The sequence below is a fragment of the Falco punctatus genome, assembly GCF_963210335.1.
Source record: "Falco punctatus genome assembly, chromosome: 5".
NCBI lineage: Eukaryota > Metazoa > Chordata > Aves > Falconiformes > Falconidae > Falco > Falco punctatus.
In genome coordinates, this window is record NC_137584.1 from 82,774,017 (window position 1) to 82,789,772 (window position 15,756).

At 41.1% G+C, this 15,756-nt stretch overlaps 2 protein-coding genes across 12 annotated transcripts in view; one reads left to right on the forward strand and one right to left on the reverse strand.

Annotated features, from left to right (window-relative positions):
* The window catches only part of TBCE (tubulin folding cofactor E), a 31,397-nt gene extending 25,104 nt beyond the window's left edge, over positions 1 to 6,293 (forward strand). For 5 of the 7 annotated variants that reach the window (XM_080388917.1, XM_080388922.1, XM_080388920.1 and 2 more), the window contains 8 exons: positions 306 to 370; positions 458 to 522; positions 972 to 1,124; positions 2,366 to 2,519; positions 3,000 to 3,068; positions 4,161 to 4,220; positions 5,575 to 5,666; positions 5,917 to 6,293. In XM_080388917.1, coding sequence (XP_080245043.1) covers positions 306 to 370; positions 458 to 522; positions 972 to 1,124; positions 2,366 to 2,519; positions 3,000 to 3,068; positions 4,161 to 4,220; positions 5,575 to 5,666; positions 5,917 to 6,009 — 751 coding nt within the window. In that variant the 3' untranslated portion in view covers positions 6,010 to 6,293. Of the gene's footprint in view, positions 1 to 305; positions 371 to 457; positions 523 to 971; positions 1,125 to 2,360; positions 2,520 to 2,999; positions 3,069 to 4,160; positions 4,221 to 4,978; positions 5,681 to 5,916 lie in introns of those variants that run through there. The other 2 variants (XM_080388918.1, XR_013928373.1) reach the window with 2 other exon arrangements.
* A 49-nt stretch (positions 6,294 to 6,342) lies between these two features.
* B3GALNT2 (beta-1,3-N-acetylgalactosaminyltransferase 2) overlaps positions 6,343 to 15,756 on the reverse strand; it is a 28,536-nt gene continuing 19,122 nt past the window's right edge. For 2 of the 5 annotated variants that reach the window (XM_080388924.1, XM_080388928.1), the window contains exons 6-12: positions 15,641 to 15,751; positions 14,899 to 14,980; positions 13,932 to 14,115; positions 12,087 to 12,212; positions 8,210 to 8,369; positions 7,725 to 7,781; positions 6,343 to 7,375 (exon numbers count right to left, since the gene is read on the reverse strand). In XM_080388924.1, the coding sequence (XP_080245050.1) occupies positions 7,241 to 7,375; positions 7,725 to 7,781; positions 8,210 to 8,369; positions 12,087 to 12,212; positions 13,932 to 14,115; positions 14,899 to 14,980; positions 15,641 to 15,751 (855 nt within the window). In that variant the 3' untranslated portion in view covers positions 6,343 to 7,240. The remainder of the gene's footprint in view (positions 7,376 to 7,724; positions 7,782 to 8,209; positions 8,370 to 12,086; positions 12,213 to 13,931; positions 14,116 to 14,898; positions 14,981 to 15,640; positions 15,752 to 15,756) is intronic. The other 3 variants (XM_080388927.1, XM_080388925.1, XM_080388926.1) reach the window with 3 other exon arrangements.

Sequence of the window (15,756 nt, forward strand, 5' to 3'; positions counted from 1 at the left end):
AATAGCAGCCATGATTTTAAATAGCCACAAGCTATTAAAAAATCATTTGGAAAATCACACCGTTTAAATCCAGGGGCTATTGTGAAAGCTTGAAATTATTGCACTTATTCTCTGCAAGATTTATTCCCTGAACACTCCGCTGAAGTCTGGGTACTGTCTGGGGAGCTGCTGTTCATTTGTCCATGATTATGCACCACATCCAAAGTTTATTAGATCTTAAAAAAAAAAAAAAACCTGAGGTAGTATTTCTTTACAAAAAACTTCCTGTGCCATATATAGTAATCATCGTATCTATTAAATTTCAGATTAGAACAGCTAATACTTAGAAACACTGGAATATCTTCTATACATTTTCCTGATGCTGGATTTGGTATGTAGAAGTAACACCTTTATAGCTTTATAATTCTGTTTATTTAAAGTTTATGCTATTGCCTTGTAAATTTATTCTTTTTCTTAGGATGCAAGACTAAAATGTTTCCTGCACTAAAACGCCTTACAATAAATGACAATAAAATATCACAGGTAAGTTAGACTGTGACAGTTTCACATTTTGTAAATATGTGTGTCTTTTTTTAAGAGTAACTTGCAATTTGCTTTTTAAAAATTTCTTTGTATGTGTAAGATCCTGAGGTAACTGTTGAATACTTTGATCAAGACAGAGGAATAATTCAAAAAATCAGAAACATTCCTTCCCTCTGCTACCTCAGAATTCCTCTTGCAGAATTCCAGTAATCTAAAGTGCCGACTAGTACCTCATTTGCTGCTTGTATTTTTTTTTATTTTTTTTTACTTAATTAACTGTAATGCAGGTTTTTTCTGTAGCTAAATGAACAGGACGAAAGTACTTGGTTCTGCTGACCAAAAGAATAGTTTCAGTCATGGTCATCGTATAGTAAAAGTCAATGGTTACTGTGTGTTGTTCTGAAATGATGTTTGGCGTTTCCTTAAAAGATTGTTCCTTTCCCTTTCAGTGGTCATCTATCAATGAGCTGGATAAACTGCCAAGTTTGCGGTCACTGCAGTGTCACAATAACCCTTTCATGGACACAGAGAAGAACCCAGAGACCCTGAGACAGCTAATTATTGCCAAGATCAGTCAACTGGAGGTTTTGAACAAGTCTGAGGTACACGATATTTTAACAAATCACATGAGTCTGCAGAAAAACATTAAATCTTTACCTGAGGAATTGTTTTTAGTTTCTTCTAAGATTACTGTTTGTTTGGGTGCAGGAAGAGTGCCGGCCATTCCATCACACACTGGTCAGTGCGGCACTCAGTAGGGCTACAACACCCAGCCGTGTCTGGGAACGCTGCTAACTCAGTGGGGACTGGGACAAGACGGAGGAGTGGTGGTGGTTTCAGGTGCCCGAGCTGTGTTGAAGTTGCAGGACCGTTATCCCAAATTGGGGTCCTCCTGGTGTGCAGGAGCCGATCCACGCGGAGCTGAGACACCATTTATTGCATGTCTGCGCAGAGACGGGTGCTAGGTGGTAAATCCACAGAGCTAGCACAACTCTTAACACATGGTTAAACCCTTTATACATTTTCAGCAATCATTTAGTTACATTTAGTCACATCTAATTCTCACTGGTTCTTACGAGCCTTGTCTCCATTTGAAGGTACAACTCTCTCTCTTTTCACCCTACATGCTCTGTGGGGAGGGGGCTGTGTTAGTAGGGGGCTCTCCTTGCTCAGGGTGGATCTTTTAGTATGCCAGTTAGTGTAGTTCACACTTAGTTCAGGTAGTTTTCTGTTTGGTCTCATGAACCATTTGCTTCTCCATGATGTTCTCCTTGATTCACGGTGTCTATTCCTTCTCCCAAGGTCACGCTTTGTTAACTGTTTATAAGGATTAACTAACATCCTCTGGTTTTCAAATTCTTTCTTGTTTTTCACTATAGATATTTACTTCTTTTTTTAAAGTAAATAATTCGTGTATCAGGATTGCTAACAAAAACCATACTCTTGACAAAAACAAAAAAAAAAAAGAAAAAAAAAGCAAAAGCAGCACAGTTGCATGTGCTTCAGTGACAGTAATACAAGCATTTGCCTTCTGTAATAGGAAAATAGGATTATCCTGTAAACCAAATCAAACTTGCAGCAAATGTTTATTATAAATGAGAGCAGAGGGAGCAGCTGTTCATAGCTACAACAGACATCCTTGCATCATCATGCACAGTAACATCTTTGCTTAGATACTAATTTATGGATCGGTCAGTACTTGGTGGTAGGGACTGTAAGATTCTTGGTAGCATTAAAACATACTGAACAGCTCAGTAAGAGCAAGGAGTCAGTGTCATTAATTAGATTTTCTTCTCTGGAAAGCTTTATAATTATATTATGTGCCATTCCTGTGTCAGTACAGATCCTTCCTGCTGAAAGAAAAGGAGCAGAGCTTGATTATCGCAAAATATTTGGAAATGACTGGTTAGCAGCTGGTGGAAATTGGAACCCAGAGAAAAACAAACCAAGTGAAGAATTTCTTGCTGCTCATCCCAGATACCCATCACTTTGTCTTAGTAAGTACAAGTAGAGTAAAACTATAATTCCCTCACTTCTGGCGCTGTGGTAGCACTTGTGCAGTCTCTCTTCAGTTTCCTTTCCCCTTGATGCTTTTTCCGGGTGCTGCCGCTGCCTCAGGAAAGCCCAGCTGTGGGCAGGCCTGCGCCTGAGTGGCTTCAGCTTCTGTGCGGCAGCCGTGTGGTGCTGCAGCCTTCCCGGCCACGCTCCCTGCCTCAGGGATGACACCTGGGAGCATCTGCCCTGTAACTACTGGCGAGCAGGTGGCGGCTCTCTCCATCTGGGGGCTTTTTTGAAGTGGGGATGTTAAGGGGGACCTCCATGTGCCTGTGTACCCTCCTAAAAGCTGTAGCAGTGGGTCCAGGCCCGTGCGCGCAGCAGGCTCGGGCCCGATCCAACACCACAGTGCTCTTAGGTCTGCTGCTGCATTTTTAGTCTTTGAAAAGGGTTCATGTCTACATGCACTTTCCTTCACGCAGAATACGGTGCACCTGAAGAAGGAGAACTGAAGGGACAACAGCCTTTGACTCTGAAAAATCAGCTTCTGAGTAAGAGGCCAGAACTGGTCAACATTGTTCCTTCTGCATTTAAAGTATTTTATGAGCTTAGTGTTCCTGGGTGTACATGGAGAACAGAAAGTTCAAAAGCCTTGAGACATCACAGAGTTCCTGCTTGTAATTCTGCTTCTCTGAACTGTATCAATGAGTTTGACTAAACACCTGCTTCTGTGTACTCTCATTTCTCCCCTGAACACAAGCAGAATGATTTTCTTAATTAAGACTCAATGGAGAAGAGAGGTGATCAATACTCCATTCCAACAGTGTGAATAGCCTCTCTACAGAAGACATTTGAGATCTTAACCTCAATAGCTACACTGTTTTCTGATTTATTTTCTTTTTTTAAATATAGCTTCTTAACATTGGGACAGACAAAAAAACCACGGGTATCTTTGGTATTTGGGGCTGTCTGCATACTTAAGTTAGGCTACATACCAGACTTACTTACAAATTCACTTACCTTTGTTCCCCAGCAAATAGAAGAAATGAACTTTTTTTTACTCCATGGGAAAAATAGTATTTTAAGGCATTATGTTCTCAGGCATTCAGGTGGAAGATAGACAGAACAAGGGATCTAGTTGGCTAGACACAACAGAAACCTTTTTCAAGGATGAGTCTTAATCTCTGTAAAAGAATTAGGCTAATAGCTTCCTTAACGGGTGCTTGTACAGTGCTTTTGAGATGCTGAGAGTCAGAAACCAGCTTTAAACTGAGTAACCCGTGTCCATTCTACTGCATGTTATTTTAAAAAGCTAACTAGAAATTAAGCATTTTTAGGTAAATAATTTTGACAAAAACCCCAAACATGTTAAGTATTAGAGTTGCTTTTAAAATATTCTCCGTAACTTACCATAGATGAATAAAAACTTGTTTTTTTTAATAAAATTACTTCTTTTAATTTTTTGGAGAATGACTAAATGCTATATCTTAGCTTCTCAGATACAGGCTACATCCTAATTTTTTTTTAGATCAGGCTGAGCTAGGGGAAAGAATCTGTAGTAACAACAGACCAGAAAGACTCTGTGCTCCTGACAGAACAGGGCTTCATGTTGATTCACTAACGCCTCACTGTTCTTCCTTAAGCTTTGACGATTAAATGTCCTGAGAAACCTGAACAGAAGCCAGTAGAGAAAAAGCTACCAGGTAAGAAGTCTTGGCTTGTGTTGAAGCAGTTGATTGGTAGCTGCTTTTCAAATAACTCTATTAAAGAATGACAGCTGCCTCTGGCCTTGTCAGCTCCTGAAGGCTCTCCCCTGAAGACACTGTCCACTGTCATATAAAGAAATGGCAGAAATTGTTTGAAGAAGTTGTTATTTTTCTGGCCTTCATACTTACTTTCAGTTCAGCTTGAAGACTGAAAGTTGATGCTTGTCTTATAACCTGTGCTGCTGGTTTCACGATGTGTCTGAGGCAATCAGAGGCTAATTAACTGGTATGAAACCTGGTGGATGTGTTAACCAAATAACAAGCACATGAAGTTGTGAGAGCCAGCTACGTAACCTGCAGTTCTAGATACTGAGGTCTAATATTTAATACATTAAGTTAGAACTCTAATTCTGACCTGTATCACGTTTGCCTTTTGACGTTTTAGTGCCTGTGATGAGACTAGAATGGAAGATTTTGTTCTAAATCAAACGGACGTTTTGGAAAGGTGTGTCAGAATGGAGTCTCAGAGAAAAGACTTACTCAAGCTTTATTCTAAAATAAAAATCATATTTATTATCACAAGTTGCATAAAATCAGATAGATACAGCTTTTACAAAAATGTTTGATAGAAAAATATTTGTCTAAGTACAATGTGTGGTATTACAGGAATAACTCACTATTGCTGTGCCTTTAGATAAAGCTTAAAAGAAGTGAAAGTTCAACCAAAATATCGAGTATTCCTATTGCAAACACAGGTATCACCTCTGGAACAAAGTCCATTTACTCATTCAAGATCCATTACAAAAAATAACCCTTCGTGTAACTGACTTCATAATATAAACCACTCTACAACTCGGCTGGCAATTTGTTTGGGACTAATTAATGTAGTACCATTTCTAAGAACGGCACCAGTTCCACAGTGACATCCACTTGTTTGTGCTGGGAAAGCCAATTCCTGGTAATGAAAACTTCAAGGAACAGCTGCCAGATGCAAGTAGTCAGAACCCGACTGGTATGTGTCCCAAAGGTCACTTAGTATAGCATGTAGTAAATACAAACTCAAAAAAGGTAAATTATGAAGCCGTAGCACTTTTGATTTGGTATATGGGATCAAAGCGCTTAAACCACAGTAGCATATCCTGTCCTATCCACCAGAGATTAAACCATTTTCAGGTTGATATTAGCAGTTACGGTTTCAGCTACAAAAGACATTATTGCAGTGTTAGAACTGAAGCGGCAATACAGCCTTTCACTGTTGCTAGAAGCAAGTATAGTTGAAACACTAGTACTTTGCTACAGCGCAGTGGTAGCAGCATTTTTCTAATAACTTCTCTTCCTTTCCTCTTGGCAGAGTCTATGACTGTTCAGAGGGTCAAAGGACTGCTGTATCGCCTACTTAAAATCCCTGGTTCGGAACTGAAACTGTCCTACGAAAGTTCTAAGGTGACTTAAAAATGGGTAATTCAACAATAAAATACCGCATGCTGCTAAATGGCAATAGCATGTCCTAAAATACTACCTGCTGACGTGGATTTCCCTTACGGAGGGCAGTCTCCGTGCTCTCATCTGGGATCTGACTTCCCTCCTGTAGTACGACAGATCCACCCTGACTGCACCTGCCCGATCTGTATTTGGTTTACGTGAACAGATTTCGGTTTGAGTCTGATCAGGTTTTTTTCCTTTCTTACTCTAGCTGGAAGGAAAAGAAGTTGAACTAGACAACGACTTAAAGCCTTTGCAGTTTTACTCAATAGAAAATGGAGACTGTGTGTTAGTACGGTGGTAAGAAGGGACTCTTGGTGACCCTGAAGGAAAAGCCAACATTGGATCTGCAGAAGAGGTACAGACCGCCCGCAGCCAGTATGGACAGCCGGTGCCTGAACACACGTATGGGAGAACGGGAATTTCATACGTGGCACCAGAGGGCTACACAGTAACACTTTCAGTTCCTACGCTGAATCGTCAGTCTCCATGAAAGAGATTGCTTTTGGCTCAATTCTTACTTGAGAGATATCAAATAGTGCTTAAATGCTTCAATTAAATAAAACTCAAGGTACCTCTTTTGCCAGATTTTTACACTCCCTTCCCGCTGCAGCAGTGAGGACTTTTTTCTTCTGAACTGAGTACGTGATCTAGTTGTGATCTCCTTGTTTATATAATAGGACAAAAGCAGTGCTGCACTCAAAGAGGCTACTTGTAGTTTTCACCTTAAAGCAATCAAAAGTAAAACAGCAGTAACTGTAGCAGTATCTACACCGCCTTAGACTATGTAAGGTCAGAATCCGACAGGCCTTTATTCTACCCTACAGCATTAACCTACCACAGAATAAATAAGTTCTTTGCCTACTGCAAGGCATCGCTATTTATTTCACATTCTTTAGGGTGCTGTTCCTCAATCTTCCTTTACTTTTTGTTGCGTACCCTCAGATTCATACCTGATAAGACACTGAGCTATCAGAAATCCCTCCTAATCAGGCCAGGTTTGCAGTACTTTGAGATTTGGTATAAGCAAACTTTGCTGCTGTTTTTATCTAAAATGACAATGGAATAAACAAACAAACTAAACATAAATCCTAACCCCTCGCTGCCCCAGCCCCTGCACAGATGAGGGCAACCCGTCAGCCAGCTCTGAACCTGCTGCTGGTGCACAGCTGAGCACAGCTCTCCGCTGGATCCTTATACTGAGTTAAATCAGTAGTACTTTAATTTACAAAAGACAGGCTAGTTGGCATTCTTATGTGTATTTATTAATTACAAGTAGGTCTTTGACTTTATATAAAAAGGAAATTTTTTTATCTTAAACATTTTGGTTTTTGTCAGATCAACATCTATACTATAGAAAATGAATAGCATCAGTCCACTTGTAATTATCAAAAGGGATGTGCAAATATTGTTATACTTTAGCTGAAACCCAACATTAAAAGATACCTTGATATTCCTTATTGTTCCAAGAATGAATCCAAATGTACACTCCTCCACGATCGTTATACGCTACCCTGTTTTCCGAGGTGAGTCCATCATCTTTCCTCACATCTACAAGGATCTCCACACAGTTCCTTTAATCTCCAGAGCTCTCTCAGTTCCTGTGGGGAATACTGGGGGGAGGACAGCATGCCACTCTCACATGTCTTCTCACACAACCAGAGACTATCCTGTTAGAGGGAGAGCCAGTTCAATAGGTTTTCTTGCAAAGAATTTAGTCTTCAACAGGCTTTGCTTCCAAGAATCAGTTTTCCATTGTTTCTAGCAACAAACCTTGCACACCAGCTAGAGGTATGTGTCCCTCTCTGATCTGCCAAACCTATTCAGAGAATAGAGGGGTGGGGTGGGGTGGTTGTGGTTGGTTTTTTTTTAAATACATCTTAACAATTTTTTTCTGGATTTTAACCCAATAGCTGTTTCAATATTTTTTTTTAAGAAAAAAAAAAAAACTTTTTTATGCTACTTGGAGCAACAGACATGTTCTCTTTCCATAAGGTCAGATAATTTCTTGAGACTTACTTGATACCGCTTGGGTCCTACAGCTGCCATCCAGATGCCCATACTCACATCTTCACCCTGAAACAACACATTAAAATAAAAAATACAGATATTAGCATCAGGAAAGCAGGACTTTGTCAACTAAAAAGTAAATAAATTGTGAACTAAATATCTTGTACCAGCAGTGAAAACTGTAACCCCAAAAACCTATGTCTGGCTATTTTGGAGGTGTTAAATTAATCCTCCCAGCTTTCCTGTGACAATGCACTGTTCTTAAAGAGAGTAGAAAAACCAGGATTACGGCTCCAGAGATTCTCAGTCCAGAACACTTGTGCTTTGACCTAGAACAGACACTAAGTGCAGCAACCAAAAGCACTGCAAAAAGCCAGCATTAACCGGGAGAACCCAATGCTGATGCTTGAGCAATGCTCTTTCCAGCTCACCCAGTATATAGGCTGCTCCCCAGACCAGTTTAAGATAGAAAAACTGAACCAACGCATTACTACCTGGTACGTCTTTAATCTTTCAGAGTTGCTTGCCAGCCACTGAACGATGTCTTTGGAGATGACGTAGCCGGACCCGCAAGCAAAGGCTGGATATGCAGGACTTGGGTATTCCAGCTCTTGCCATTTCCCAGTTCGATCAACTGCCCAATTTAGTCTGAAACTGAAGACCATGTTAGACATGAGATGTTTTCACGAAGCCCCTGTGTGAACACGGCTAACTGAAGCTAACACTGATAACAAACAGTATTAAGAGGAAGAAGTAGAAGGTGATCCCAGTTGTAGTTCCTGCCCTTATTTCTATAAAGTGTGCATCTAATTGAACACTGAAAGCTTAACTGTTGTTTGGGCCCAGTCTTTGGTAATAAGAGAAAGTTCTCAGAACAGAAAGAAACGCAACACTGACAGTCAGGTCTTCAGCATGTCTGCGCCTGCTGCTGGGTTGTGATCCAGGTAAGCGCAAACATCCTTCCCTGTGTCCTGTAACAAGCACATCTTTGTCCCACCCTCTGGTTAATCAACACGACACAAAGTGGGTGCCTGCAGCAGGCACACAGGTACAGCGATGCTGCACAACCAGTTTTCCTGATAAAACTAGTGGCTGCTTAAAAACCAGGAAGTAAAGCAAAGTGATTTGGTTTTTCTATATACACCTTCTCGAAGCTGTTTTCCAAATGGAACTCAACAAACATCCAAAGTTGTGGCACATCCAACAAAGGCTGCCGTCACTGAATTACAAAAAACCTGCCTGGCAGTTGTCTTCTCTGAGGAAGGTTGTACTTGCTCCCTGAGGCCTGCAGGAAGCCAGCAACGCTCTCTGCCCAGTGCCCCCAGTCTGACCGCCACCCCCGGGCAGCGTGGCATTGCTGGCTTTACCATGCTGCCGTGCAGCACTGCGCACCCTGCTAACTGCTGTCAGGCAGCGAGAAAGGCCCTGCTTTCTCCCTTCAGGAACATGCTGCTACTACACTGCTCTTACCTTACAAGGGCTTCATGCACTCGCAGCTAAGTGGCGTAACTGCCAATGCACCAGCTGCTCCGCCTTTTTGTAAACAGGCTCAAGCGCTGCTGAATTCCGTCAGGAGTGTGTGCAGCTAAAAGCTTTAGTGAGCTACTAAGAACTGTGAGACAGCACCCGTAGGAGGAATTACAGGTGAGTGGCAGATCTGTTATCGGATGCTACACGTGCATGGCTGAAGCTGACATGTTAAAGCACCAAGCGGATAAAATTCACATACGATACCTGAATTCGCTTTAGATTCGGTATCTTCCACTCCAGCAAGTCACCGCAGGAAGGGTACAACCCCCTCCAGACCGAGAGGCACCTGCTTTGCTAATCATTTTATACTTCCATAGTCATTTTAACGTTGTTCACTACACCTCACACTTGCCTTACCTGAAAAACGTGACTTACAGAATTTACGCATGAAGATGTCACCCCTACATGAGGTTCTCCCACAGACATACAGAAAAGATGACATTTTGTCCAACTCTTGTCTCAGCACGACTTGTCACTTCCTTTTGTCAGTAACCTAATAAAATTACTTGATACCTTAACACACCATTTCTACAGCCAGACTCAGCACAACTCATTTTTGCAGACTGCAGAAGAAAGCATTATCGATCCTCCTAAGGTCACTCGATGGCCATTCTGAGGCAAGCCTGGAAATACGTTACTGGAAGAACATCGAGCACGTTACACTGAACAGCATCTCTTACACCCCAGGAAAAGGGAAGGTATGTTTCATTTGTACCATGAACCTCCACGGAAGACTTCAAGTATCTGAAGTTTCTTTTTGGCCTAATTAAGGTCAAGAAAAGGTGCCGTTCTGAACTCCCATGGCTTTCCATAGCATGGTGGGTGTGTCGGCTTCAGTGATCTGTTTGTTTACAGATTCATCTTAGGCTCAGTTGCCCTTGGAAACAGCTTGGTACCTTCTACCCCAGCATAACTTTGGTCATTCGCAGACATGATCTGTCAAAGACACCTCTCTCAAGCCTGAGGGGGACTAGTCTTTTGACTGCAGTTTTAAAAGAACAGAACGGCAGTAATTTAAGTACGTTCTCTCCAAGATGAGCCAAATCTTAAGTAGGATACCTGGATCATTTGGTTTTCCAGCCTGAAGTCCTGGAAGCTCTTAAGATTAGCTAGATAAGCTTTTTAAATGGTCATTTAAAACCAGTGAACAAATGAAGTGACATCAGAAAAGGTCTGTTGACTGACAGCATACCTAAGTACCGCTCAATCCAAAGCGTTCCCTTCCCAGTTTCACTGAGATCTCATCCTTCATTTCTACCAGAGTGACCTGGTAATTTCAGAATCCGCAAGAACTCTGGTAAGTTTCTTTAAGAATACAGCAATTAATTAAGTATTAACAAATCATAAGGAACACTTGGCAACAAACAAGAAACTTGTCTGAACTAGAGACAGCTTAATAAGGTCTAAGTGAAGAATGCAAGGTCTGAGTTCTCAGACATGCTCAGAGGAGCAGAAGGAAGGGAGACCATCAGTAAAGTCTCCTCAAGGGCTCAGGAAGTTACGGTCTCCACACAACAGAACCAGCTCTCAGAGAAACCCCGCTTTCCCCAATGCTCAAGGCTAAATATACAAGACATCACTGAGTTGAGAGGTAGGAGAGCTTGGAAGGATCCCCCAAAAGCACTTAGAAGACTCCTGCACACTCCGTGGTTACCCACAAAGCTGAACACAACCAGAAAACTGGCCAAGGAGCACGCCCATGGCAGGCAGCAACACAGAGCTAGGGACGCCAGGGAGGAGGAGGGCAATCCGGTATCACATCCTCAGCTCTTACAGCCAAGAAGATACTCCAGAAGAGCCTTCCCTACACCAGCTGGATCAGCAGCCCAGGCAGCTTACACATGGTGCTGTTTTTCCTTTTGCAAGTTGGTTTCCACCTTGTCATCAAGTTCCTGACCTTTTACACTGCTAGAATGAACCTATCTTACCTTCACTATTAGCCTTGCCTTGGGGTAAAGGTAGCCCCAAGAAGATGTAACAGGTATCAGGAAATCAGGGGGGTTTGTACCGGCTAGGGAACACAAGCCCACCACTCCGATCTTTGAGATCATCATAAGACAGCCAGCTATTCCACACGACTCCACACACTTCATGAATAAGCAACAGTCAGTACCAGATCCGCGAAGACACCTTCAGCAGCAAAGGCCAGCATTTCTTCAGTACGGCCACAGGAAGACACATCATGTCGTTGTGCTGTATTGAACGTTATTTTGGATGCTACACCAGTGTAGCAATGCATTCCATGGATGGAAGGGAAGAAACGGGCTATTTTGATCCTCCTAGTTATTCCCAAGCATAATACGGGCTGGGGAACTTCACTGAAGAATTCACGAATTGGATCTGCCGTTTCAGACAGCAGCAAAATGGGTAGCAATACCTGCCACTCAGACTTCAAAATAAAGTGCAGCCTATAAAGATAATTTTCTTTCTCCTGTTTACCCCATTTCCTCAAGCCCACCAGAAAAATCACAGTGGCTTCAGAAAAAGCAACATTTGCACTTCTAGTATGTGCTTGCCTTCTAACTTTACTGTAGAGATGGAATACTTTTATTTACTTGAGTATCATGACAAAGACATATGCAACACATTCTAAAACTAGGTATTTGGCAAGTTCAACTCCTTGTAAAGGCACCCTCTGGAAAGCTATTGTAGAGGACTGATCTCTGTATTCAGAGATGCAAAGTTTTACCACACTAAAGTCTTGCTTTTTATAACTAGTTTCCATAGGCAGAAAAGGGGAACCCACATGAAAACAGACTTAAAGCAGTAAACCATTCACTAAAGATATGGTATCTCTTAAAGACACGTTAAAAAAATAAACAAAACAAGAAACTCACTCACTTTCCCCACCAAACGTTTGGCCTGTCCAATTTTTTCTGCATTATCCTGTTAAAAACAGCCTCCAGATCAATGTAACAGTCATCATCTGTCTTCAGCAACAAATCAAAACTTGTTGATTCAATTGTCCTGTAGCAAAAAAAAAAAAAAAAAAAAAAAAAGCGATGAGATGCCGAGCTGCAGCCCACAAACTACAGTTACACAACAGAACATTCTGCAAGGGTTTTCTAGGAAGCAGAGGGGAAGGAAGAGGGAAGGAACGACCTTCCTACCCTTGACTTTTACATGTTTGCCCTACTGCCCAAGGCTGACTGTCCTACAGAAAGGAGAGGCAGGTGCATCCTATGATGATCTTACAACACAGATTTGTGTATGAGCTGAAGAAAAGTTTTTTTCTCTAGGACAGATGGAGGATTTGCTAATGAATCCATCTTAAAACACTGCTGACCTCAGAAGGGTCTGAATCCCTGCTGACGATGGCAGCACAGCTGTTCAAAGCCAGTGGCTGCACATCAGTAGCCTAACGCTTCAGCGTGAGACAGGCAGTTCGAGGGCAGTACAACTGTAGCAGGCTGTAAGAAACATCTGTGGAAACAACTTGGTACTTGATCTTCCTCAGTAAAGCACACTTCAAATACGAAAAAAAGCAATCTTTAACTGTCTGCGATAGCTGAATAGCTGTCACTTGTAAAACAACCAAAGAAGCTTAAGATTCTCGGGATTATTCCTGGGTTGATTAACCAACATTGTTTTTAAGGGTAATTTCTCTTCACAAGAAAGGCATTTTTCTTAAGCTTTTCATTACTAAATCTTGAAAAAATTGCTAACCTGTAAGAAATGATCAAAAAAAAAAAAAATCTAAGTTTTGACATTTACATTCCCTTTTTTTTACATTCATAACCATGAGATTTGTTAAGTAAGTACATAAGCTTGCAAGCACCTAAAACTGTCAGCTGTATTTCTCACCCCACGGCAACATCAATTAATTGAAACAGCTGTCTCAGAGTAATGGAAAGAATTGCAAGTTAGAGGCAGTAACTTACTAGATTCACCACAGGCAATGTATTAACTATGAAAATTCTTCCCCTCAACCCTTCTTCCCCCTGTACAGCAGCTTCCTGTCCTTCCCCTCTACTCAGCACCGGCGAGGCCACACCTGGAGTACAGTGTGCGGTCTCAGGCTCCTCAGAGAGGAGAGAGAGACACGGACATACTGGCTGGAGAGTTTAGAAAAGGGCCACCAAGATGATTAAGGGACTGGAGCATCTCTCCTGTGAGGAAAGGCTGAGAGCACTGGGATTGTTGAGCCTGGAAAACGAAAAGGCTCAAGGGGAGCTCATCAGTATATAAAAATATATAAATATCTGAAGGGAGGGCATAAAGAGACAGAGCCAGGCTCTTTTCAGTGGTGCCCAATGACAGGACAAGAGCCACTGGCCACAAACTGAAACAGTAAAATACGAGCTGGTCACAAGCCATCCTTTAAAAAAACCTAGGTTTTGGTCAGAAACAAATTAAAATAAATTAAAAGGAGACTGAAAATTTTCACACCTGGACTCTTAGAACACAAGCCTGTCTTGCCAGTTCACGCTTATTTCAGCCACCAAGGGTCAGCATTCAAAAAACATAGATTCTATTATTTTAGTTACTACATGCCCCCAAAATTGTGAAAAAGAAATACAACTTCATAAAGTAAATCACATAACGTATGTATTCTGTGGAACCCTTCAGATAATGTAATAGGCTGGATCATCTTGCACTACCAACAGCAACATTCCTAAGAGAATAGAATCTTATTCTCTTAGGACAAGATAAGAGATTAAGATAAGAGAATCCTGTTCAACTCACCATCGGTAGAAGTTCAGCAGTTTGGCTGGAACATTTCTGTAAGTGTCAATAACATCTACAAAAACAATATCATCATAGGTACTGCTTTCTTCCTTCAATAAAGCATCTTCTTTTTCAAGATTTTTTACATGACTTGTAAACCTTCCTGGGCGAGTATGGAGGCTTTTTAAAAGAGCATCACCTTCTGAAAGAAACAGCACCCATCATTAAACAAAGATGCATACCTACACACATTTCTCTTGGATCATATACAACATACTGACAAAAAACAATCTGAAGAAGTGTTCAATTCTGGGGTTAGGAAAATCCTACAATAATGCTCTGAAAGTCACTGTTTTACGTTGGCTAGGGTTGACTGATAAGAATATATCAATTCTAGTGCTATGTGGCCAGAGCCTTAGACACTGGGAAAGGTCTCCTGTACAGTCTCTGACCATTCTGCTGAAAAAGGTGTAAAACAGCAACAAGAGGGGTAGAAAAGCAGGCTATGTTAGGTAGTCACCGTTTGTCAGTAGTTAATGTTAAACATCATGACACGGTACTGCTAACAGTAGCAGGACTGGAAAAATGTGAAAATTATCAGGGAATTATTTCACTGCACAACATTTTTTAACTTGGGTTTGGGTAACAAAAAACAAGGACAGAGAAGAGAGTCTAGGTAAAAATAAAAATATAAATTTAGTTAATAAAAAGGCAAAGGCATGCAAGTCAACTGGAGTGGCTGACCAGGGGCAAGCAAAGAAACCACATCAGGATATTGACATTAGGCATTAAAAAACAAACAACAACAACAAAAAAAAAAAAAAAAAAAAAAAAACCAAACAGAAAGACATTAACTGTTTCTACTAAAAGAAAATTTAAGGTGATCAGATTCATAGAGATAGCACAAATTTTACCTCAGAAATGTAGTTTAAAGTTCCTGGTTTATCGTTAACATCAAATGTGACGCTACATTTTGCAGACTTACCTTGAATGGTGTAGATAAAACCACCTGCTATTCCCTCCACACCTTCTGTGAGTTCATGTGGCAGTAACCCTTCCCCTGCCTGCTAGAGACAGATTAATGGAAAGAAATAAATTAGTTCATCTCTCATCACCGATGTGTTTTTCCCTATGATTTTAAGGTGTGAGGTTTTCTGGAACTGAGAATTAAATTAGAACTCTTCTGGTTTAGGTACCTGCACAATGAAAGAGTATGATTTTTAACTGTAAAGTTTTGTGGCATTTTTTGAAGTTTGACCTAAAACTAGCAGTACCACTGAAACTTTCAGAAAACGTGTTTTGAAGTCGAGAGTGAAGTGTAAAGTTATTAATTACAACAGCACAGCATATTTAAGCAAGCAATGTTTTGACAGGACGACAGACACACTGCTAAAAAGCAAAAAACAGCCTTATTCCCATCGACTGGGATTTTAGCATAGGATTTTTGACCCACATTTTGCCATCTCTGATATACTGATAACGCTTCACACCTGACCAAGGCAGTAAGTGAACTTTACTCCCTTCAAAAGAAAAGAAAATGCCGCTTACTAGCATAATTTTTTTTGCATGCCCTTGTCCTTTTCCCTGGTAAAACAAACTTCCCCGCTGAGACAACAGGAGAAGCCAAACTGAATCAACAATTTACAGAGAAACACAGGAAAGCAAAATGCTAAATACCCAAGACTTTAAGGAAAAACAGAACCACGGTGGAAGGTGAGGTGACTCACTGTAATGACTCTGAAAACACCTCCTCCATCATTCACCATCACTTTATGAAGATTTCTTGAAACAAGGCCCTGAAGATCCTGGCTTTCCCACACAATGGTACCTTCAAAACTCTGGT